The 26,095-nt window shown below is 38.7% G+C and overlaps 1 protein-coding gene across 7 annotated transcripts in view; it reads right to left on the bottom strand.

The window, feature by feature from the left end:
- LOC110198973 (lysosomal acid lipase/cholesteryl ester hydrolase-like) overlaps positions 1 to 26,095 on the bottom strand; it is a 162,470-nt gene continuing 136,375 nt past the window's right edge. For 6 of the 7 annotated variants that reach the window (XR_013485143.1, XR_013485144.1, XM_078150705.1 and 3 more), the window contains 8 exons: positions 9,435 to 9,577; positions 8,625 to 8,753; positions 7,578 to 7,775; positions 6,842 to 7,112; positions 6,145 to 6,285; positions 3,090 to 3,161; positions 2,075 to 2,152; positions 1 to 381 (listed from right to left, as the gene is read on the bottom strand). Coding sequence is in view for 5 of the 7 variants with exons in the window: in XM_078150705.1 (XP_078006831.1) it covers positions 148 to 381; positions 2,075 to 2,152; positions 3,090 to 3,161; positions 6,145 to 6,285; positions 6,842 to 6,928 (612 nt within the window). In the remaining 2 variants the exon portion in view is untranslated. The other variant, XM_078150709.1, reaches the window with a different exon arrangement.

Here is a 26,095-nt window from a genome sequence, read left to right on the forward strand (position 1 = left end):
TGAGGATGAAAATTATTTATTTCTATCAGTGTAGTTAAATGAAGGAGACATTCCCATTATCCCTCCAAGAGCCATGTTATAGAAGGGAAAATAAGTTCAATCCCCAGCTCTCAGAAAAGGAAAGTGATTTCACCAGCAATCCCATCTTCACAGGGTTTTCTTGATCATTTTGATAATTTCATAGTAAATTGTTTGAGGTGCGTCAACACCAAAAACAAAAGCCAAATGATCAAATGCAGGCAGAATCTTGTGGTAAATAATCTTGGGGATTTGGGGGATTAAGCTGGAGACATCTTTTGGGTCAGCCATCAAATCTCTTAGACCACTCCACAGCGCAGTTGGCACTTTCATTGTTGATAGGTTGTAAGTTAGAGGAATCGTCTGCATGGACACAAAAGAGGATAAGAGTCTTCCCAGAGAGCACAGTTCAACATCCTATCACTTCTAAGGGGCAGCCAATTCTTTATATGATTTTTTTAAAAGTGCTTTACATACTTCTTCCTTTCTGCTAAATGAGACAGTCATAACCAAAACCCATAATAAAACTTTATCATTAATTATTATTATTATTGTTATCATTATTTTAAAGAAAAGTACCATTATGATGTGGTCCAGGGGAACACATTATTTCTTGGTAAATAATCATTAATTAAAATAAAATACATAATTGTATTTTTAAAAATATATATTCATATTTATGATACAAATACATATATATGATACACATTTGTGCATTAATATATTGATGTTTATGTATATTCATTCTTTTATATATGAAATTCATCTCTCTCTATATAATAGTATACACACACACACACACACACACACAACACACGTGTAAATTATTCTCCTCCATACACTAAATCTGAATAAGGCTAGGATTTGGCCCACATTCCAGAAGAATGTCTTTTTTTTTTTTTAATCTGGTCACTGGACTGGAAGGTTTAGGGATGCTCTGAGGTCAGGGGATTTATATTTTGTCCAGGTATGGGGCCAAGTTTTCATGGCATCTGCATGAATAAGATAGATACTTGTACATTAAAGGTTGCTAATAATGAGGTGGTTTTGTAGGTATTTCAATGATCATCACCAAAGAATATTGGGGGGCACTGTAAGAAAGGAGAAACAGGGCTGGGTTGGGGCCAGAAGACCTGGCTTTGAACCCTAGTTTGCTATTTACTATTTGTATGCCCTAAGGCAAATCACTCATTCTCTCCCTGGGCCTCAGTTTCTACCTCTATAAAAGGAAGGGATTGGTCTAGGTGACCTCTGAGGTTTCCTATAGCTCATAACCTATGAATTGTTCTTGAATGTGGCCTAATTTCATAGAAATTAAGAAGAAAAGAATAAATCAAGTATTTACTCAATGTGCCAAGCACAGGAATGTCACTCCCGGGTAGCATTCCTTAAAATATAAAATCATACAGCTTTATAGCTTGAAGAAATGTTACAAATCAGCTTCTGGAATTCTTAACCTGAGGGTCTCTGAACCCTTTTCCCCCGTAATATTGGTTCAATGATATTTCAATATAATTAATCTCCTTTGTAAACCTAGGTATCTTATTTCATGCATTTCTCTATACATCAATAATCAGTCAATAAGCATTTATTAAGCATTTACTATGTGCCAGGTATTGTGCTAAATACTGGGATTCAAAGCAAGGCAAAAACCCGGTGTCAGCCCTCAAGGAGCTCCTGTTCTAATGGGAGAGACAAAACAATGTGTACAAAGAGACAAGAGAAGTGGAGATGATATCTCAGGGAAGGCCTGAGATGGTGGAGGCCTGGGAAAACCTTCTTACAGAAGGGGGGATTTCTTATCGAAAGGGGAGCCCATCAGCTTCCCCAGACTTCTCAAGGAATCCATGACACAAAAGATGGTTTAAAATCCTGATCTGGACCAACTTGATCATTCTATAGATGAGGAAACTGAGTCAGTGAAATGCCAAGTGACTTTTCCATGGTCACAGAGCTAGTTGGTACCTAGAGTGAGAATTAGAAATCTAGGCTCCTGATTGTCTTCATTAATTGACTCTTTAAAAAGAAAAAGTTCCATTTTTTAAAGAAAAATTACCTGATTATAATGAGCTAAATTCTCTTTGGGACTCCTCCAGTCATAAGGTGACAGTATTTGTCGAATTTCATGAAAAGCCTAAAGTTGAATCAACACAAAGGAAGAAACACAGGAAGTGAAACACTGTCCATCCTTGAGTTCAACAGATTAAAAACCTACTATGTCCAACCTGTCAAAATGAAAGAGGATAGACATTATTACTCTCCATAGGGACTATACATCCTAGACTTTAGTGGGTAAATAATTGGGGGGATCTTCACGCCCCTTTGGGCTTCCCTGCTGCACTGACAAAGTCAAGAGTGTACTACCTGAGAATAGATAAGCCAGGTTACCTGGAGCTCGAAGCCCCCTCTGATGGCTGCTGGCCTTTGGATCCAATCCTAAGGACCCTTTGGAGTTTAGGTCATCTCTAGGAAACCAGAGCTGCCCTTGTTGGGGATGGAGGGGTCAGGTGAAATGTAAATATGGAGTTTTCCCTGGGCAGCCTTTCCTTTGGGATTTCATTCTAGCTCAGGCTACCTGCAGAGGGGACACATAGCTTCCTGGTGATGTGGAGAAGACATGGAGTCCAGGGGTGGGTGGAAAGGGCAATCGGTGCCACACCTGAGATACTTTGCTAACTGTAGCTCAGCCTGTTTCTGTCCCTAGAATAGCTTCTCTCATAGGATCCCTGAAGCGTGCAGAAAATATGAAATATCCTCTGATAGAAAAGATGAAAATCCACGAGAAACCAGTCACTTACAACAAGCTTATTTTTATATACAGAAAAACCCAGCCAAACCCATTGAAGGAGGCAGCTGGCACTAAGCAGAGGGGACCCAACCACACAGAGCTTTCCCTGGGAGCCACCTGCAGAAAGCTGAGGGCTCCAATCAGGCACATGAGACACCTGTAGGGCCCAAGACCTGGAGACTAGGTTGTTTTTCCAAACTTTGCGGAAGTTTTTCATGAAAGGGATGGAAGGAAGGACAAAGGTCTTCAACTTTGGAATCTAGGAACTTTGAAAAAATGGTACCTGGGAGAAATGGAGAATGTTCTGGATAGATGTTCCCCCTGGATTATGTGCCACATATACATCAATTCGACTCTAGGAGGAAAAATCAATAACTTATTTTCTCTACAAAGTCAGCTGTGAGGGGCCATGACAGCATGATCTTAAGGCTCAGTCAGCAGAGCTCAAGGTTGGGCAGATGCTGGTATGCTGGAAAGGTCTCAAGACCAGTCCTGGCTACAAGCTGGGCTTCTCTCTGAGGACCAGCCTGGCTAAGCCTAAAGAGGCTCACCTCCATTTCACTAGTCATTTGATCACATATTCTGTGGCCACAGCAATCCACAAAACCAAGAAAAAAATGTTTCCTGTACAAGAAGAAATGTCCCTGAAGAAAAGAAGGATGAGAAAAGCACCCAGACTGGACCGAGTCTCTTCTGGTACACTGGGGAAAGTGTGGGAAGGGACTAAGGAGTTGTGGGGGCACTAAGGAGTCAGGCCATAAGGGATATGGATAGCAGGAAGATAACAAAGGCATGGAAAAAATGACAAAGTGTATTACCAAAAAAGGCAATGAAGAAATGACCAATTATCCCAACGCAGATCATTATTTTCACACAGACAGAAAAATTTCTGCTAATAGTGTCCTCATTTACTGAGAGCAGTAGAACAGAACAGACTGTGTCTTAGGAGTGATATTCCACAGTAGACAACACCTTTACTGTAACACAATGACAATATGCAGAGGAAGCAAGATTTCGTTGTTCTGGTTTGTTGTGTATAAAAAAGCTTTTCATATGAGAGAATGAACATTGACCTAAAGCAGAGTTCTCAAACTTGTTTTGTTTGTTTTTTGCATCACAGGCCCCTTGGGCAGGCTGGGGAAGCCAAGGAATCCCTACTTGGAAAAGTGTTTTTAATGTATATAATAAAATCCATGCATTAGGAGGAAACCAAAAGTTTAGTGAAACATAAAGATACATTGTTTTTCTGTCCAAATGCATCAATTCCCTGAAATCTATCCCAAGCCTCCTAAGGGGCCTCTGCATTCAAGGATCTCTTCCCCCAAGATGTCTGCCACCCACATATAAAAAGCAAACAAGATTCTTTGTAAGGCCAAGCATAACAAGAGGGATCATGTTGCTTGATGATCCGCAGCAAGTCTTGAGGATGGTTCCAATCCAAGAGGGATTCTTGGTGCATGGTAAGGTCTCTAGATTATCGTTTATTCATAGTGTAGGAGATAGGGAGAAGACCCGCGATTTTATTGGTTTAGGGATAGCCTGGATGAGGAAATCTCTCTACAAATTCAAGTGGGCACCTTCTCAGTGATTCATAGTCTTGGAGAGCTTCCTAGAGCACTGATAAGCATTGACTTCTCCAAAGTCACACAGCCCATAAATGTCAGCTGACAGAGCACAGCTTAAGCCAAAAGAGGTCAAGTAAATAAGGTACTGTTTAGAAAAAAAGAGTCAGTTGGCCATTTCCAACAAACAGGAGGTGGGATGTTGAAGGAATAAAAAAGGAAAGGAAGAAGAATCAGGGAAGATTACCCTAAGGACACATTTCATCAGATCCTTTATCTTGAGGAGATGGTGTAAGATAGAAGAAAACTCAATGGGTTTGTCATTCTAGACCTGAAGTCAGAATTTCACCTGGCCAACGTCCAATTGCTGTAATGTTGTGAGTTATTCTTCCTCCAGATGCCTCTTCCCTTTAGCTGAACACCCAATTTCTTCCTCTCTACATTTAGAATGAACATTGGGAAAGGAGCTCTTAGCAGGAACATCTCATACTAGAGATCCTTTGTGGTTTCAAGGGGACTCACTTCAAGGTATAGGGAAGTAAACACAGTTGCTCATTAGCCAAAATATAGCATGAGATCATGTGTGGTTTGGTTTGGGTTTGGGGTTTCTGCTACTGCCTGCTTTACAGAATGCTTGGGACAGGCCAGGGAAGTTGAGGGCACTGACTTTGCCTGGGCTTTTCTTAGCCTTTCTTCTCACTCAGATTCTTTTGCATCCCATTCAAGAAGGATGGAGGCCAGAAGTGCCTCTTGGAGCCTAGCCTCCACAATGAGCTGTGGGGTTTCTTCCATAGAGGTCCAAGAAATAGCTTTTAGGAGCTCAAAATGCTCAAAGGGGATGAGACTTACAAAGATTAATGACCCAGGCCAATGGACTGCAATTCAGCCACAGACATCAGAGATTTAACGAAAAGAATCTTAACTTGAGGGTATGTGCCTGATTTATCTTTGGCTCCTCCTTAGTTAGTATGGCTGCTTATAGTTTGGAAGATGGTCACTGCATCCTAGAAGATGGAAGCCAGGATAAGAAGTAGGTGGAAGACATGATCTCCAGGCTCTTCAACTTTTGTACATCTCATTTTGAGCTGGAGCTAGGTGGTGCGACGGATAGAGTGCCAGGCCTGGAGTCAGGAAGACCTGATTTCAAACACAGCCTAAGACACTTACTATGTGTGTGGCACTGGGCAAGTCACTTAACCCTGTTTGCCTCAGTTTACTCTTCTGTAAAATGAGTCAGAGAAGAAAATGGCAAGAAATCCCCAAAAGAGATTATGAAGAGTTAGACACGACTGAAACAACTCAACAACAACGACAACAACAACACTCACTTTGGACTTCTCAGACTTCTCCATCATGCCCCTCAGCAGACTCATCATTGGAAAATCTCATCATCCGGCAAGATCCGGTGAGCCCTGGTGTTCCCAACTCATCGGTGCCCTCTGACCCTCTGATTATAGGGTGGAATGACTTGTCCAAAATTATGTGAGTACTAAGCCTCAGAGCCTGCATAAAGGCATGAATCAGACCCTAAAGGTTTAACCCTAAATTTCCCTCTGAGTTTGAGGGTTTTTTTTTTCCATTTTGAGGCAGTAGAATTGATCTGGAGTCTTACAGAGAAAGGGAAAGTCTTTTTCCCCATTTCTAGGTAAATGGGCTTCCTGTGGAGCTGGGTTTTGGTTCATTCATTCTGAGAGCCATACAGGTATCACCTCTGCCCATACTCTACTTCTCCAATATTCTGCTGTTTGCTTTCAGTTTGCCAAAGAAATAACTTACCCTTAACAATGGTGTGGGCAGCTTCAAAAGCAGTAGAAATGGGAGGCTTTTGATGTGCTGAAGGTAAAAGATTGGAGCTGAGGCAAAAAAAAGCTTTGACTTCCTGGGCCAGCTTGGATAAGGTGGAGAATGCCAGGAAACCTGAAAGACAAGAAGATACTTGTTTAGACTAGGCGACTTCCCAAGTGCCTTCTAATTCTGACCAAGGACCCTGTGAGTCTGTGAACCAGAAACCATGAGGGAGTATTCAGCACCTTGGACAACAACCTTAGAAATCATAACTACTGACTGCTCAGTGAGGGAATCACAGAGCTCAAGAATCTCCAAGTTGGACCTCAGAAGTCATCAGGTCTCAGCCACCCTGCACCACCATCTGACAAAATGAGCAGCAAGTGTCTCACTGACCACTAATATTTTCTGTCTCTTTTTCAGCTCACTGGTTCTTAATTTGTGCCTATGTGAACAAATGTCTGGTCAATTCAGTCAACTCAATCAAGTGAACTTGGGGTATTTTTGTGAGGCAATCAGGGTTAAGTGACTTGCCCAGGGTCACACAGCTAGTAGGTGACAAGTGTCTTCTTTTTCTACACTTTCTGTGCTTTGTTCCTTCTTCTACCCTCTGGAACCAAGCTGAATAAATCTTCCCTCTTGCATGCCAAACCCTCCAGAAACCTGAAGATAGAGGTGTGATCTGTACCTCCTCCTGCTGCCTGCTGCTTCCACCCCTCTCCATCTTCTCTTTTCCAGCATACAGCCAGTACCCAGTTCTAGCTGTTCTACTCATTCTTCCCACAAAAAAGCTTTGACATCAAGAAGGAGGGAAAAGATGGAAGTTCTCAGACCAGAGGCTGTCTGACCATACCAAAAGGTTGCCCTGAGAATGGCCCACATAATATATCTTCTGTCCAGTTTTTCTCACAGTGTAGTCAACTGAGGCTGGGAGGTCATATCGAGCCAATTCATCAACACTGCCAAGAGACAAACAAGTACAACAAAGTCAGATCTACATCAGGGCTATGATGTCAACATAAGACTAACCACACCTCTTTCATGTCTTATGTGAATAGAGAATGAAATTCTTGTTCTACAAGAATCTCTATCTCTGGTGGTCTTACAGATGTGTCAGAATTATGCTAGAAAAACTCACTAAAGTAGCCAGAACCAGATTAAAATGTCATTGGGAAATGTTTACTAAAATAAATAAAAATACAATGGAACATACAGGTATAGAGGTTCATTTGAAGTAATGCCAAGGTATCACAGAAAAGCAGACACCAGGAGAGAATGTCATCAGGATTTGAGTGATTTTTTTCAAGGCAAAATTTGAAAGAATTATCATTGAGTGAAACTAAATAAAGATGCGATTTCATCCTTTGCTACTGTTGGACTGAAAGCTCAAAGTCACATGAAACCTATATATGAGTTTTCCCTACCTGAAGGCCCAGTATTATTTGGAATCTGGTGACAAAAAGGCATGTTTCCGGGAATAGGTACTCCCCCTGCTGTTTCCCATCCACACATCAAAACCTGCATCTGCTAGAATGAAGCCCAGGCTGCAGTTGGGAAGGTTGGAGACCCAGGTGGTAGATGTTGCCAAAGACCATGCCGCAAAAACACGACAAGCCTCTGATCTGAAAGGGAAATGTTTTGAACGCTCACAACCAAATTTGTGCCATGTTGACACAATGTCTCCTTGTTCTTGTGGACTTTGGATTTCTACAGAATTGTATAGATCACAGGACCAAAGAGTTGGCTTTACAGCCACCAGTGGGGGGGTATAAAAAAGGCTGACATTTTGTTTAAAAGAAGTTTTCTTGAGCTATGCATTTCCAGATTCAACTTCAGAAGAATACGGTGGGTCCCCTTTGTTTGATTGTCACAGATAAAAAATGGATTCAGTTAAAAGCCCACATTTAAGGACCTAGAAGGCCACATGTGGCCTTAATGCCACAGGTTCCCCGCTCCTGCAGGTTATCAAAGAAATACTAGGCATGCTCCAAAAGAGCCACAGAGAAGATCCTACCGTTGTCAACAGAAAAGACTTCTCAGCCACTCTTAGCAAGAGAAGCCAGGAGCACCTGGAGAACCAGCACATCCCCAGGTTGTGTAACCAATCACCATTCATTGCCTGGAATCTCACTGTCAGGTCCTTCTGTGGCCAGGCTGCTATAGAGACTGGTCAATCTGATTCTCTCAGAAAAAGAGCTTTCTAACCCTCTTCCATGCTCCAACTGGCATCAACATTCTTCTCCTGACCAGGTCTCCCTAAAGGGAGGATAAGGCCTTCAGCTAAGAAAAATTTCCTGCTCTTGGAATGGAGACTGTTAGAAGCGGAAGGGGCCATAGGTTATTCAGCCTGACTCTCCCATTGAAAGAGAAGACAGAGGCCCTGAGACAAGCGGTTTGCCCAAGGTAGCAGCAAACAACAGGGCTGGGATTCAAACCCATATCCTTGCATTGCAAACCCGAGTCTCCTTAACCTGATCAATGCTGGATACATTATTGCCCATTCTTCCACAGGGAACTCTTGTAAGGCTGAGTCTATATGAATCTTCAGTCTCAACTTCATACTCTTCCACTGGGTATTGCCAGGAAAGAATGATTCGACTCTGGTTGGGAAAATAAAAGTGCATTCAGTTATCGGCACATTTGTTTTTATCGTCACAATCCTGAAACCTCATGTCCTGAATAAACATGTGACTTCTCTACTGTGATACTGCTCAAACTCCCAAATCTTTTAAACACTTGGAATCCTAGATACACCAATGAGTTGAGCATGATGTTTCCTAATAAGAATAAAACTCGCAACATTCAATTCAACTTCAGGATTCACAGGTTTGTCCACATGATGGAAAACACATTCTGTTCCCAGTACCCGGATCATAAACAAGTCTCCAGATTTTGTTTCCACCTGCACATGTGAATTAGTGGCACTGTATAAGCTCTGCAAGGCCAACAGTCTTAGCATCACAGATTGAAATGCTCAAATCAATAATAGAAAACCAGGATAAGTTCTTAGTATTATAGACAAATGTAAAAGGGACCTTAGAAGTCATTTCTTTCAATCTCATCAGTGTATGGATGTGGAAACTGAGGCCTAAAGAAGCTTCTCCAAGATCACAGAGGCAAAAAATGGCTAGACAGCACAGTGATGAGTAGCATGTCATGCAATCTATAGTCTGCACATGGGAACAATCATGAATTTAATCTTGCAATTTTTCTGTGCTACCTAAAGAAATAAAGTGTCCTGCTAGGGCCTCATGGAGCCTTCATGGTGTTTGGAAGCTCACCTTAGTAGAACTCCCATGCTGAAGAAACAGTGGAATTTCCAGTATGAATCTCCTCAGCAGGTCCTCGGAAACCTTGATGACTTTAAAGTGGAAGATGCTGGGGCTCAAAAAAGCACAATATACCAAAGGGTAGAACTGAAGGCCTGAGGCAAAAGATAAGAGAGAGGCTAAAAGGAACGTGAATCAGTGCATCTCAGAGAACGGGGAATCCATTTGTCCAAAGTACCTCTGACCTGAACAAGTTGAAGGGTCCTCAGTGATGACACTTTAGACCACACACTCTAAATACTCCTGCAGGAGGTTACATGGATACACCAGCAGAGGATGCAAATTCTTTCCTCTACTTCTCAAGGCACCAGAAAGTGAGGCATGAAATTAAAAGGAATGGAGCAGTAATGCTTTGAAATAATTATCTGTTATCTGTTCTGTGACTCAATTTAGAAGGCTACACCCTTCCTCATCCCCTTTTCCCATAAGCCTTGGCCAAGGCAAAGTGGAAAGCAGGTTGGATTTATGTTCTGTTCCCTTTGGCATGTTCCTCATCTGTTTTTGTCATCTCTTTGCTCTGGGCTCCTGGAATGAAACTACTACTCTCAGCTTTCACCCACAGTCTGAGTCCCAAATTACTCTTGAGTAACATCATCCTAATTAGGCAGCTAAGTGGTGCAAAGGATGGAGTGCCAGGTCTACAGTCAGGAAGACTCATCTTCTTGAGTTCAAATCCCAGTGCAGACACTTACTATCTGTGTGACTGTGGGTAAGACACTTAACCCTGTTTGCCTCAGTTTCCTCATATGCAAAATGAGCTGGAGAAGGAAATGGCAAATCATTTCAGTATCTCTGCCAAGGAAATCCCAAATGGGCTCACAAAGAGTCAGCCATGACAGAAACGACTCAACATCAGGCTCTTAATCCCTTTTTTTCTGAGCTCAGGTAAAGTTGAGGGTTTTATTCTGATTCTTTTTCAGTGCCCCAGGGACTGAGGAAGTTTTGGGTTTTAAGGAATGGATCCAATTCTAGGTTTTCCCTCAAGGAGTGAGCTGGTTTCTAGATCAGCTTTGCCCCAGTGATTTGGGAGGTCTCAGTTTGGATTTTAATGCCCCCAGGTAAGGGGTCCTCCCCTAAGAGAGGGAGGGGATTTTTGGATTGGTTTTTGCCTCCTGGAAGTTTTACATTTGCCTCAGGGATTGGAGAAGTTAGGGTTAGGTTTGATTCTCCTCAGGGATTGGGGTGGTTTAGGTTTAGTTTAAGTTCACCCCAGGGACTGGGGCAGTTTACGTGTAGATTCAGTATTCCTGAGAGATTCAAATTTAGGTTTGACTCAGAGATTGGGGAAGTATAGTGTTAGATTTGGTTTGCCCCAGGGAGTGGGGTGGTCTAAGATTAGTTTTCCCTCCAGGAGTGGAGAAGAATTATGGGTTCCTCTATGATATTCCACCTTGTAAAAATGTCTTTTGGCATGAGACCAGGGTAATAGCCTCTGGTAAATTGACACCCCTCTGGGAGAAATTTTATTGGTCTGGAAACAGGTGTAGCATTCCATACAGGAGTAGAAAAGGTGACTAAAAGATAGAGCTCTTAAATTATGTTAAAACACATAAAAAGCCAAATGGGTCCCAAAATTGGCCAGAAGAAGGGACTTTTGATTGCAATTAAAAATTGCGCATACTTTTTCTGTCTTTTCATTTTGTCTCTGTTTTTTGTGTTTTTGTAAAATGTGGGAAAATCTTTGTCTTTTGTCCTATTTGTGTTGTTTGCAGATTCTGTTACCTTGAAAGATTTATTAAAGAGAAAATGCGGCCAGCCAGCAAACCCACTAAAAGATTGTACCCAGAGTTTAGGATTCTAAGGAAAATTAATGAAGTTTCATACTTGAAGCAGTTGTCCTAGTAAACAGTACTAACTCCCACTTTAAGCTTTCAGCAGGAGATTAAGTCATAAGAAAAGAGAAAAAAAAACTCTGCAAGATTTTTTTTTTGGGGGGGGATAGGCAATGGGATTAAGTAACTTGCTCAGGGTCACTCAGCTAGTGTCAAGTGTCTGAGGCTGAATTTGAACTCAGGTCCTCTTGACTCCGGAGCTAGAGCTTTATCCACTGTACCATCTAGCTGCTACAAGACAATTTTTCTTCTGTCATTTCAGCCTTGGCCACATTGGAATTACAGAAATAAAGCTGGATAACCAAAGTTTATAGAACTGCTAAATCTTATCAAATTTTGGAAGTCTGGAGATTAAGGAGTTAAGAGGGAGAGTAATCATTTTAAGATTATTTATACTCTGTGATCGAATTATACTATAAGGACAATATTTTCCAAAAGGAGAAATTAGACAAAGTAATAAGAAAAGATGTATTGTAAATGTTTTCTAATTAAATGGAATAGTAAATTTTGAGAAAACAACAGTATTAGATTTTTTCCTCTAAGCACTATGTACATATGTATATGATTGGCTTCCAAATGTATACCATATGGAAATTTAGGCTTTGATGGTTTTACTAATAAATTCTCAAAATTGGATTAAGGATTTACATATAACATTGTATCAATAATTTTAAACAAAGTGAAATAATTTCCCCAATTTAAAGGGTTTTTTTCTGATAACATTAAAGACAGAAGAGTTCATTTTTCAAGTTAGAACCTCATGAGCTTTTACAGTGGAGCAGAAAATGTAATGTGGTAGCAGACAACACTTGAACTTCACTTTCACCAGAATTAGTTGAAAGAGGAAAGAATACATACACATACACACACACACACACACACACACACACAACACATTTGGTTGAGTGTAGAAACTGATCTTATCCAATAGGGAAATAAGAGGAGAAGGGGATAAGAGAAAAAGGGGAATGAAAAAAGGAGGGCAAATTAGGGGAGGGAGTGGTCAGAAGCAAAACAGACATTACAGGGTTAAAAGAGAGAAGCATAAACAGAAGAAAATAGGATGGAGAGAAATTCACAGTTAGTAATGATAATTGTGAATGTGAAAGGGATAAAGTCACCCATAAAATAGAAGTTGTTAGAAGAATGGATTAGAAACCAGAATTCAACAATATGTTCTTTATAAGAAACACCCTTGAAACAGAAAGACACACAGAGAGTTTAAATAAGGGGCTGGAACAGAATCTACTATGTTGCAGCTGAGGTAAAAAAAAAAAAGACAGGGGTAGCAATAATGTTCTCAGTGAAAGCAAAAGGAAAAAGAGATCTAATTAAAAGAGATAATCAGGGAAACTACATTTTACAAAAGGTACCATAGACAATGAAGTAATATCAGGGCTAAACATATAAGCACCAAATGGCATAGCATTCAAATTCCTAAAGGAAAAGTTAAACAAGTTGCAAGAGGAATAGACAGTAAAAGTATACTAGAGGGAAACCTCAATTTGCTTCTCTCACTTTGAAAAATGTTGTAATTGCTCATGGGTAGGCCAAGTAAATACAATAAAAATGTCATTTCTATCTAAATTTATTTATTCAGGTCAAGGAGAAAAAACTGCAAGCAGCCAGAAAGAAACAATTTGAGTATGGTGGGGCTACAGTCAGGAGAACACAAGATTTAGCAGCTTCTACATTAAAGGAATGAGGGCTTGGAATATGATATTCTGGAGGTCAAAGGAGCTAGGATTACAACCAAGAATCACCTACTCAGCAAAACTGAGTGTAAATTAGGAAAGAGAAATCACAAGGGACTTATTAAAGTGGAACTGTTTACATTCCTACATGGAAAGATGATATTTGTAACTCATGAGACCTTTCTCATTATTAGGGTAGTTGGAGGGAATATATATAGACATACAGCACAGGGTGAATTGAATATGAAGGGATGATATCTAAAAAAATAGAATTAAGGGGTAAAAGAGGACTGTACTGGGAGAAGGAGAAAGGGAGAGGTAGAATGGGATAAATTATCTCACATAAAAGAGGCAAGAAAAAACTTTTACAGTGGAGAGGAAGAAGGAAGAGGTAAGAAGGAATGAGTGAACTTTACTCTCATTGGATTTGGCCTAAGGAGGGAATAACATACACACCCAATTGGGTATGGAAATCTATCTTATCCTATAGGAAAGCAGGGAGGTGGTGAAAGAGAGGGAGGGTGATAGAAGGGAGGGCAGATTCAGGGAGGGAGTAATCAGAAGCAAACACTTTTGAGGAGGGACAAGGGCAAAGAATAGAATAAATGGGGGCCAGGATATCGATGGAGGGAAATATATTTGGTCTTCCACAACACTACTATTAGGGAAGTGTTTTGCATACTGTGCATGTATAGCCTACGTTGAATTACTTGCCTTCTCAATAAAGGTGGGTAGAGAGGGAGAAGCGAAGAGAATTTGGAACTCAAAGTTTTAGAAATGAATGTTAGAAATTGTTTCTTCATGCAACTGGGAAATAAGATACATAGGCAAAGGGGTATTGAAATCTATCTCACCCTACAGGAAAATAGAAGGGGAAGAGGATGGGACAGGGTAATAGAAGGGAGAACAGATTAGGTGAAGGGGGAATAATATGCAGGTTGTCATGGGGTGGTTGGGATGGGAGGGATGGCGAAAAATTTGGAACTCAAAATTTTGTAGAAGTGAATGTTGAAAACTAGAAATAAATAAATAAATTGGAAAAAGAAAAAAAGAAAGAAAATAAGAAAGCAATCATTATTTCATGGATAGCAATGAAAATCAGTACATGTGATATGTTTGCAGGGCAAAGAATTTAAAAGGGCATCTTCTGTGTTGAGAAAATCTCAGCATCAAATTTTGGTTGTTACTGGAGGAAGCAAAACAAAGAATGTTTCACCCCTATCCTAAAAAGAGGGTAAAAAAGGATGAAGGCAGTTTATTAGATGATGGGGAAAGGCTAAAGGGTCCTAAAAGTAAGGTCCTCAGGGTATCTGTTGAACAGCTACTAAGTGACCAGAATGGTCCTAGGCACTATGGGGATACCTAAAAATAAGATATGGTGCCTTGCAAATTAACATTTACAAAACTATAACTATAACATGCTAACCTGTGTTTTTTACCTAGAGTGCGAATCTCTGAGAAGAGAGATTGGTATGGACTGGAAAAGACAGAGGAGACTTCACAGAGAAATTGTGGGATTAGACTATATAATCTTTAAAGTTTCTTCCATCAGTAAAGGCCCAGATACATTTTTCATTAAAAAAAAAGTGTCAACCTCTACAGTTGGGTCTAAGAAAGACAAACAGAATTAGGCTGCATGCTTGTTTATTTCTTTCAAAGCAGGCAAACATGCATATGAATGCATGGGAGCTGCAGTTGTAAAATGAGCTCACTTTGGGATTAGGCTGTGCAGATTACAGAGGCATGAAGCAAAGAAGAGCCCCCAACTCAGGGTGCCTGCCCAAGTCTCATCTGGTCTTGTGATTGCTAACATAGCAGAAGAATTTTTGGTTTCACTCAGAGAACATTGCAAGGCATTATGCTAGTATATTAGAATTGTAAAAATAAACAAATAATTGTATTTGCTATACATTATAAATAACATGTGAGCAAGTTATTCTCCCCACTTTCCCCCACCCTTACCAGGCAGAATGGACTATAAACCTCTTGAAGGAACGATTTTATGTTTTTTCTTTGTATTTCCAGGTACCTAGTAATTGGGGGGAGGAGGGCAAAGAAAGGTACGTGATTTCTTCACTTAAGGTAACTAATCCCTTGGTGTGGAAATCCCATCTTGGAAGCCAGCTCACCTGCTGTTTTATAATTTAGTCTTGCAAAAATTGCCAGGGCCATTTTTCTCCATTTGGCAAGTAAGTCCGATATTTGCTGATTAGGGTGATTTCTGGGCTCTTTTGGCATCTTTGTTGAAGTAATTAATTTAGATTGTTTTGATTTCTAGATTAAATTATTATAATTTGCATCAATGCAATTTCTCTTGTTCATTTGCCATTTTTTATTTTCAATAGCTTATTTAAATAATACATACACCCATATGTGTGTATACAACCCATATAAAATATATGCTAGATAAATACAAGGTAATTTTGGGGGAGGGGGAGATGCTGCTGGAAGTTGGAGCAAAGTCAGTAAAAGCTTTTTGTAGGAGGTGGTGTTTGACTTGAGTTTGAAGGAAACTAGAGATTCTAACTAGGAATTCCTGGGCAAATCACTTAACTTTGTGTGACTCAGTTTCCTTATCTGTAAAGTGAGGTGAAGAAGGAAATGACAAACCACTTCAGTATCTTGGCCAAGAAAACCCTAAATGATGGTGGACAAGGGATTCTAACAGGCCAGCATGAGGAAGGAGAAAACCCTAGGCATGAGGGATGATAGCAGGTGAAAAGGTACAGAGAGTGATAGAATATAGTGTGTAAGGAAGAGGAAAAAAGATCCTTTTGGCTAGAGTTTAAGCAGTAGGTAATTTCATTTTGTGTCATATTACCTATTACAGAAATAAAACACCTTCTCCTCAACATCGAACCCTTTCCTGTATGTATGTTCACAGTTCCAGAGCAGGAATTCTTAAATTGGGGGCCTATAACTTTATTTCAATGCCTTGATAAATATTTCAATAAAATGATGTATTTTGTTATGTATTCAACATATTTAAAAATATTTTTCTGAAAAGGGATCCCTAGGCTTTACCAAACTTCCAAAGACATCCTTGGTACAAAAAAGGTAGAAATTAGAAGCTTTAGAAATTATCTCATTATTATCTCACAAGGTATTCCCAGTTTCCCATTTCTTTGGTGATAATTGGTTACTGAAAATACCTTATAGTTGCATACCTAGCTCCACACTAACTCTTACAAATTCAAAGTTAAAAGCCTAAACCTTCTGACTGTTTGAATGAGAAGTTATAAGACTGACAGAACATCTGAACTGGGGATTAAAGAGGGAAGTATTTTTACACATCATTTGGGGATAGAAATCTATCTTACCCTATAGGAAAGTAGGAGGGGAAGGGCATAAGAGAAGGTGGAAGTGACAGAAGGGAGGGCAGACTTGAGGAGGGATAGTCAGAAGCAAAACACTTTTAAAGACGAACAGGGTGAAAGGAGAAAGAGAATAGAATATTTTTTTTGGTGAGGCAATTGGGGTTAACCGACTTGCCCAGGGTCACCCAGCTAGTGTTATGTGTCTGAGGCTGGATTTGAACTCACATCCTCCTGACTCCAAGGTCAGTGCTCTATCCACTGAAACACCTACCTGCCCCAAAAGAGAATAGAATAACCGGGGGGGGGGCGTAGGGGGAACAGATGGAGGGAAATACAATTAGCAATAGTAACTGCAAAAAAATTTTGAAAGCAAGTTTCTCTGATGAAGGCCTCATTTCTCAAACATATAGAGAACTGAGTCAAATTTATAAAAATAAGAGCCATTCCCCAATTGATAAGTGATCAAAAGATATGATCAGTTTTCAGATGAAGTAATCAAAGCTATCTATAGCCATGTGAAAAATATTCTAACTCACTATTGATTGGAGAAATGAACACTGAAACATACCTCATACCTATTAGGTTGGCTAATAGGACAGAAAAAGTAAATCCCAAATGTTGGAGGGGATGTAGGAAAAATGAGACATTAATGCACTGTTGGTGGAGTTGTGAACTGATTCAACCATTCTGTAGAGCAATTTGGAACTACGCCCAAAGGGCTATAAAACCAGGTATACCCTCTGACTTAGCAATGCCACTAATATATCTGTATCCCAAAAGAGATTTTAAAAATAGAAAAGGACCTGTGTGTGCAAAAGTATTCATAGCTGTTTTGTTTGTTTTGTTTTCTGGGGAAAAATAATTGAAAATTGAGGGATGCCCAGCAGCTGGGAAATGGCTGAACAAAGTATGGTATGTGATTGTAATGGAATACTATTTTACTATAAGAAATGATGAGTAGGATGCTCTCAGAAAAACCTGGAAAGACTTCCATGGGCTGATGCGAAGTGTAATGTACTATTTACAAAGTAACAGCAATATTGGAGGACGATCAGCTGTGGATGACTTAGCTATTCTCAGCAATGCACCGATTCAAGAAAACTCTGAGGGATAGCTACTGGTATTGTGGATGGAGGTCCCTCCTAAGAGTCAGGAGGATCTGAGTTCAAACCCGACCTGAGACACTTGACATTTACTAGCTGTGTGACCCTGGGCAAGTCACTTAACACTGATTGCCTCCCCCCTCAAAAAGTATCACTGATAAATGAGATCACATTTCTTGGGGCAGCTGGATGGTGCTGCACTGGCTCTGAAGTCAGAAGGACCTCAGTTCAAATCTGGCCCCAGACACATGATATTCACTACCTGTGGGACCCAGGGCAAGTCACTTAACCCCAATTGTCTTGCAAAAAAAAAAAAAGGAAAAAAAGACAACTCTGAAGGACTTATGATAAAAAATGCTATCCATCCCCAGAGAAAGAACTGATGGTATCTGAATATAGACTGAAGTATACTTTTCTTTTAACTTTATTTTTCTTTTATTAATTTATTTTGATTTATCAACAATCACTTCCATATGCTTTTGAGTTGAAAATTTTTCTCCCACTTCCTCCCCCCCACCCTCCCCAAGATGGCGCACAATCTGATATAGGCTTTACATTTACATACCCATTAAACATGTTTTCACATTAGTGAAGTTGTAAGTAAAAATTAAAACCAATAGGAGGAACCATCAGAAAGGTGAAACAAAACTCAACAGAAGGTAAAAATAAGTGATAGCGATTCGACTTCCATAGTTATTTCTTTGGATGTGGACAGCATTTTCCATCCCAAGGCCTCGGAGATGTCTTAGATCCTTGTAATGCTGAGAAGGGTTCAGTTTAACAGTATCAGTCTTCACATAACGTGGCTGTTATCGTGTACAAAGTCCTCTTCGTTCTGCTCACTTCACTCAGCGTCAGTCCATATGAGGCTTTCCAGGTTTTTCTGAAGTCAGCCTGTTCATCATTTCTTATAACACAATAGTATTCCATTACATTCATATACCACAACTTGCTCAGCCATTCCCCAGTTGATGGGCATCCTCTCAATTTCCAATTCTTTGCCACCACTAAAAGAGCTGCTATGAATATTTTTGTACATGTGGGTGCTTTTCCCATTTGTTTGATCTCTTTGAGATGTAGCCCTAGAAGTGCTATTGCTGGATCAAAGGGTATGAATGTTTTTGTAGCCCTTTGGCCATAGTTCCAAGATGTTCTCCAAAATGGTTGGATCATTTCACAACTCCACCAACAATGTATTAGTGTTCCAATTTTCCCACACCTTCTCCAACATTTATCATTTTCCTGTTTTGTCATGTTGGCCAATCTGATAGGTGTGATGTGGTACCTCAGAGTTGTTTTGATTCACATTTCTCTAATCAGTAACGATTTAGAGCATTTTTTCATATGACTATAGATGGCTTTAATTTCTTCATCTCAGAACTGTCTGTTCATATACTTTCACAATTAATCAATTGGGGAATGGCTTGTATTCTTATAAATTTGTCTTAATTCTCTATATATTTTAGAAATGAGGCCTTTATCAGAGAGACTGGTTGTAAAAATTCTTTCCCAATTTTCTACCTTTCTTCTAATCTTAGTTGCATTGGCTTTGTTTGTGCAAAAACTTTTCAATTTAATGTAATCAAAATGATCCATTTTGCTTTTCATAATGTTCTCTATCTCCTGTTTGGTCATGAATTCTTCTGTTCTCCATAGATCTGATAGGTAAACTATTCCTTGTTCTCCAGTTTACTTATGGTACCAGCTTTTCTATCTAAGTCATGAACCCATTTTGACTTTATTTTGGTATATGGTGTGAGATTTGGGTCTATGCCTAGTTTCTGCTATACTCTTTTCCAGTTTTCCCAGCAGTTTTTTTCAAAGAGTGGGTTCTTATCCCAGAAGCTGGGGTCTTTGGGTTTATCAAATAATAGATTACTATAGTCATTGACTACTGTGTCTTGCATATTTAACCTATTCCACTGATCCACCTCTATTTCTTAGCCAGTACCAAGCAGTTTTGATGATTGCTGCTTTATAATACAATTTAAGATCTGGAATTGGTAGGCCACCTTCCCCTGCATTTCTTTTCATGAGTTCCTTTGATATTCTGGACCTTTTATTTTTCCAAATGAATCTTGTTATTATTTTTCTAACTCTATAAAATAATTTTTTGGTAGTTTGATTGGTATGGCACTGAATAAGTAAATTAGCTTAGGTAGGATTGTCATTTTTATTATATTAGCTCGGCCTACCCATGAGCAACTGATGTTTTTCCAATTATTTAGATCTGATTTTATTTGTGTGAAAAGTGTTTTGTAATTGTGTTCATAGAGTTCCTGGGTTTGTTTCGGAGGTAGACTCCTAAATATGTTATGTCTACAGTAAGTTTAAATGGGATTTCTCTTTCTATCTCTTGCTGTTGGGCTTTGTTGGTAATATATAGAAATGCTGATGATTTATGTGGGTTTATTTTATAGCCTGCAACTTTGCTAAAGTTGTTTATTATTTCAAGTAGTTTTTTACTTGATTCTCTAGGATTCTCTAAGTATAAGTCATCTGCAAAGAGTGATAGCTTTGTTTCTTCTTTGCCTATTCTAATGCCTTCAATTTCTTTTTCTTATCGCTAAAGCTAAGGTTTCCAGTATAATATTGAATAACAGTGGTGATAATGGACATCCTTGTTTCACCCCGATCTTATTGGAAATGCTTCTAGCCTGTCCCCATTACATATAATGCTTGCTGAAGGTTTTAGATATATGCTATTTATTATTTTAAGGAAGACTCCATTTATACTTATGCTTTCCAGTGTTTTTAATAGGAATGAGTGTTGTATTTTCAAAAGCTTTTTCTGCATCTATTGAGATGATCATGTGGTTTCTGTTGGTTTTGTTGATATGCTCAATTGCTGATAGTTTTCCTAATATTGAACCAACCCTGCATTCCTGGTATAAATCCTACCTCGTTATAGTGTATTATTCTTGTGATAAGTTGCTGCAATCTATTTGCTAGTATTTTGTTTAAAATTTTTGCATCTATATTCATTAGAGAAATTGGTCTATAATTTTCTTTCTCTATTTTGACTCTTCCTGGTTTAGGTATCAACACCATATTTGTATCATAAAAAGAATTTGGTAAGACTCCTTCTTCACCTATTTTCCCAAATAGTCTATATAGTATTGGAATTAATTGTTCTTTAAATGTTTGATAGAATTCACATGTAAATCCATCTGGCCCTGGAGATTTTTTCCTAGGGAGTTCATCAATGGCTTGTTCAATTTCTTTTTCTGAGATGGGGTTATTTAAGTATTTTACTTCCTCTTTGTTAATCTGGGCAATTTATATTTTTGTAAATGTATCCATTTCACTAAGATTGTCAAATTTGTTGGCATATAGTTGGGCAAAATAATTCCTAATTATTGTTTTAATTTCCTCTTCCTTAGTGGTAGCTTCGCCCTTTTCATTCTTGATACTAGTAATTTGTTTTTCTTCTTTTTTTAATTAAATTAACCAAAGGTTTATCTATTTTATTGGTTTTTTCATAAAACCAGCTCTTAGTTTTATTTATTAGTTCAATAGTTTTCTTAATTTCAATTTTCTTAATTTTTCCTTTGGTTTTCAATATTTCTAATTTAGTGTTTAGTTGAGGATTTTTAAGTTCTTTTTCTAGTTTTTTTAGTTGTATGCCCAATTCATTAATCTCCTCTTTTTCTATTTTATTTATGTAAGCATTTAGAGATATAAAACTTCCCCTAAGAACTGCTTTTGCTGCATCCCATAGTTTTGGTATGTTGTCTCATTATTGTCATTCTCTTGAATGAAATTATTGATTGTTTCTATGATTTGTTGTTTGACCCAATCATTTTTTAGGATTAGATTATTTAGTTTCCAATTATTTTTTAGTCTATCTTTCCATGGCCCTTTGTTACATATAATTTTTATTGTGTCATGATCTGAAAAGGATGCATTTAATATTTCTGCCTTTCTGCATTGGATTGTGAGGTTTTTATGCCCTAGTACATGGTCAATTTTTGTGTATGTGCCATGTACTGCAGAAAAAAGTATATTCCTTTCTATCCCCATTCAGTTTTCTCCAGAGGTCTATCATACCTAACTTTTCTAATGTTCTATTCACCTCCTTAACTTCTTTCTTGTTTATTTTGTGGTTAGATTATCTAGTGCGAGAGGGGGAGGTTCAGGTCCCCCACTAGTATAGTTTTGCTGTCTATTTCTTCCTGTAACTCCCTGAACTTCTCCTGTAAGAATTTGGATGCTATACCATTTGGTGCATATGTGTTTAGTAATGATATTACTTCATTGTCTATGGTGCCTTTTAGCAGGATGTAGTTTCCTTCCTTATCTCTTTTGATTAGATCTATTTTTGCTTTTGCTTTGTCTGAGATCAGGATTGCTACCCCTGCTTTTTGTACTTCAGCTGAAGCATAATATATTCTGTTCCAGCCTTTTACCCTTACCCTTTATGTGTCACTCTCTTTCAAATGTGTTTCCTGTAAACAACATATTGTAGGATTATGGTTTTTAATCCATTCTGCAATCCATTTTTCTTTTATGGGAGAGTTCATCCCATTCACATTCACAGTTATGATTACTATCTGTGTCTTTTTCTCCATCCTTTCCTCCTTCCATTTATGCTTTTCTTTCTCCTTTTTCCTTTCCCCCTTCACTAGTGTTTTGCTTTTGACCACTCCTTCAGTCCCTCCTTTTATTATCCCTTTCCCTTTTCTTCCCCTTTACTCTTACTGCTTCTTCCCCCCTTTCCCCCTCCCTTTTCTTTCCCCTTTTCCCTCCTACTGCCTATAGGGCAAGTTAGATTTCTATACCTAACTGATTATGTTATGCCCTTCTTGAGCCAAATCTGATGAGAGTAAGGTTCAAACAATGCTCCCCCCCTTCTTTCCCTCTGCTGTAATAGGATTTTGTGTCTTTTCCTGTAATGTAATTTACCCTTGTCTGCCTCCTCCTTTCTCAGTACATTTTCTAAGATCAGATTGATCCACTTATTTGGATCCATTTAACCCACTTGATTAGATTTTTTTTTATCATTACATCAAAGTCAACTAATATCCACCCTCTTTATGTATACTCCTTTAACATGGTGTAATAACAATACAGTTCTCAAGGGTTGCAAGTGTCATATTCCCTTGTAGGGGTTTAAACAGCCCCCCCTTATTAACAACATATTGTATCTTTCTGTCCCATTTACCTTTTTAAGTCCTTCTTGAGTCCTGTACTTGAAGATCAAATTTTTTGTTGAGCTCTGGTCTTTTTATCAGGAAAGTTTGGAAGTCTCCTATTTTGTTGAATATCCACCTCCTCCCTTGAAAAATGATGCTCATTTTTGCTGGGTAATTGATCCTTGGCTGCATTCCAAGCTCCTTTGCCTTACGGAATATCATGTTCCATGCCCTGCGGTCTTTTAATGTAGAAGCTGCAAGGTCCTGTGTAATCCTGACTGTGGTTCCATGATATTTAAATTGTTTCTTTCTGGCTGCTTGCAGCACCTTCTCTTTCATCTGGTAATTTTGGAATTTTGCTATTATATTCCTTGGTGTTGTCAATTTGGGATCTCTTTCAGGTGGTGATGGTGGATTCTTTCTATGGTTATTTTCCCTTCTGGTTCTAGGACTTCTGGGCAGTTTTCCTTTATGATTTCCTGAAAGATACTGTCCAGGCTCTTTTTTCATCATGATTTTCAGGTAGTCCAATAATTTTTAAATTGTCTCTCCTGAGTCGATTTTCCAGGTCGGCTGTTTTACTGATGAGGTATTTTACATTTTCATCTATTTTTTCATTTTTTTGTTTCTGTTTGACTGATTCTTGCTCTCTCATAGAGACATTAGTTTCCATTTGTCCAATTCTAGTTTTTAACAGATTGTTTTCTTCTGTTAGTTTTTGTACTTCCTTCTTCAATTGGCCAATTGTGTTTTTTAGGGACTTGTTTTCTTCAGTTTTTTTTTTTTCCAATTGGCCAATTGTATTTTTGAAGGACTCTTTTACCTACCTCTCTCATTTGACTATTAAAATCCTTCTTGAGCTCTTCTAACAAGGCTTTTTGGCCTTCAGACCAGTTGTTGCAGATGTGGGTTTGTTGACAATGTTGTCCTCTTCAGAGCTTCTGTCTTGATCTTCACTCTTCTCATAATATGAATCTATGGTATGTTTCTTTTTACTCATGGTGTTTCTTTATTCCCTGGCCTTTAAAGAGATTGAGCTCTCCTGCTGGGGAACAGAGGGCACTGACCCAAGCTTCTTGTGTTGGGAGCCTAGGTCTTGGTCACTGGCTTTGTGTGCTGGGACCTCTTATGTGGCAATTGGAGGCTGTAGGTTTCTGGCAGCTTACCTCTGTTGGGCTGGAATCAGCAAGGCTGGAACTTTCAGGCAATTCTAGGTTGCCTGCTTTTCCTTTCCTTTAGCTTTCTTCAGCTCCTTTTAGATGGGTGCTGCAGGGTGTTTATCTGCCTGGGGCCCCCTGCAGTGTTGTCTCCCTCATTTTCTGCTAATGCACTGGGAGATTCCTTTTGTGGTAGAGTGCCAGGCACCTGGTGGTTTTCTGAGCTGGTTTCCACGGTTCCCCCCTCACCCGCACTGAGGTCCAGGTGTTGGTGTTTGCCTGTCTACCACCTGGGCTTCAGGATTTCTTCACAATTGGAGGCTGCAGGGCTCTGACAGCTCACCTGGTGTTGGGTTGGAATCAGCAAGGCCCGGGTTTTAGGAAGCTTTTAGGTTGTTTTCTTCACCTCCTTTCAGATGAATGTCGCAGGGTACTCATCTGCCTGGGGCCTCCTGTAGTTCTGCCTCCTTTATTTTTGCTGAGGCACTGGGAGACCCATTTGCTGGGTTGATGCACTGCTGCTCCCCATCTTTCTTCTAGTTCAGGTGTTCCAGGGTTTTTTCTCTGGGGTGATATTTTCTGGGTTTTCACAGGTTGATAGAGGAGAGTGAGAGCAACTACCTTTTCACTCTGCCGTCTTGGCTCCCGGAAGTAACTTTATTTTTCTTGAATTTTTTGTCTGTGTTTTCTTTCACAACGTGACTATTATGGATATGTTTTGTATGACCACACATGTATAACCTATATCAAATTGCTTGCCTTCTCAGTGAGGGGGGGGAGGGAAGAAGGGAGAGAATTTGGAACTCAAATTTTTAAAAGCGAATGTTAAAAATTGTATTTAAATGTAACTGGGGGAAAATAAAATACTAAATTATTAAAAATAAAAATAAAAGGAACCATAAACAATGAAATAATATCAATGATAAACATATATGCATCAAATGGTATAGCATCCAAATTTCTACATAAGTTAAATGAGTTACAGGAAGAAGTAGATAATAAAACTATATGTGGGGGACCTCAACCTCCCCCTCTCAGAAATAGGTAAATCTAACCCCAAAATAAATTAGAAAGAAGTTAAAGGGATGAATAGAATTTTATAAAAGATATGCTAGATCTCTGGGAAAAACTGAATAGCGATAGAAAGGAATATATCTCTTTCTCTGTGATATATGGCACCTACATTAAAATTGACCATGTATTAAGGAATAAAAATACAATCAAATGCAGAAAGTCAGAAATATTAAATGTAGTCTTTTTCAGATCACAATGTAATAAAAACTGTATTTAATAAAGAGCCATGGAAAGACAGATTAAAATTAATTGGAAAAGAAATAATCTAATCCTAAAGAATGAGTTAGTAAAAGAACAAATCATAGAAACAATCAATAATTTCATGAATGAGAATGACAATAACGAGGCAACATAACAAAATTTGTCGGATGAAGCCAAAGCAGTACTTAGGGGAAATTTTATATCTCTAAATGCCTACATGAATAAAATAGAGAAAGAGCAGATCAATGAATTGGATATGAAACTTAAAAAAAAAAAAGAAAAAGAACAAATTAAAAATCCTCAACTAAACACCAAATTGGAAATCCTAAAAATCAAAGGAGATATTAATGAAACTGAAAGTAAGAAAACCATTGAACTAATAAACAAAACTAAAAACAGTTTTATGGGGAAAAAAATGAAATAGATAAACCATTGTTAACTTTATTTTAAAAAAGAAAAAACCAAATTACCAGCATCAAAAATAAAAAGAGTGAATTCACCACCAATGAAGAGGAAATTAAAGCAATTAGAAACTACTTTGCCCAATCTAAGAGATAATCTAAGAGAAAGTGATGAATATTTACAAAAATAGAAATTGCCCAGATTAACAGAAGTGGAAATAAAGTGCTTAACCCAATTTTATTTTATTTTTTATCTTATTCTTTTAATTTAATTTTAATTTTTAAATTTATTTATTTTAGTTTCCAACATTCACTTCACAAGATTTTGAGGTCCAAATTTTCTCCCCATCTTGTTCCTCCCCCCACCCCAATATGGCATGCATTCTGAATATTCCTTCTCCTAATCTGCTCTCCCTTCCATCTCCCCCCCTTTCTCTTATCCCCTTCCCCTTCTATTTTCCTATAGGGCAGGATAGATTTCTATACCCCATTGCCTGTATGTCTTATTTTCCAGTTGCATGTAAAAACAATTTTTAACATTTGTTTTTAAAACTTTGGGTTCCAAATTTTCTCCCTCCCTCCCTCCCCACCCACTCTCATTGAGAAGGCAAAATTCAATACAGGTATACATGTGTAGTCATGCAAACACTTCCATAGTAGTCATGTTGTGAAAAACTAACTATATTTCCCTTCATCCTA

This window comes from Phascolarctos cinereus, unplaced genomic scaffold (assembly GCF_003287225.1).
Source record: "Phascolarctos cinereus isolate Bilbo 61053 unplaced genomic scaffold, phaCin_HiC Scaffold_3;HRSCAF=262, whole genome shotgun sequence".
Classification (NCBI taxonomy): domain Eukaryota; kingdom Metazoa; phylum Chordata; class Mammalia; order Diprotodontia; family Phascolarctidae; genus Phascolarctos; species Phascolarctos cinereus.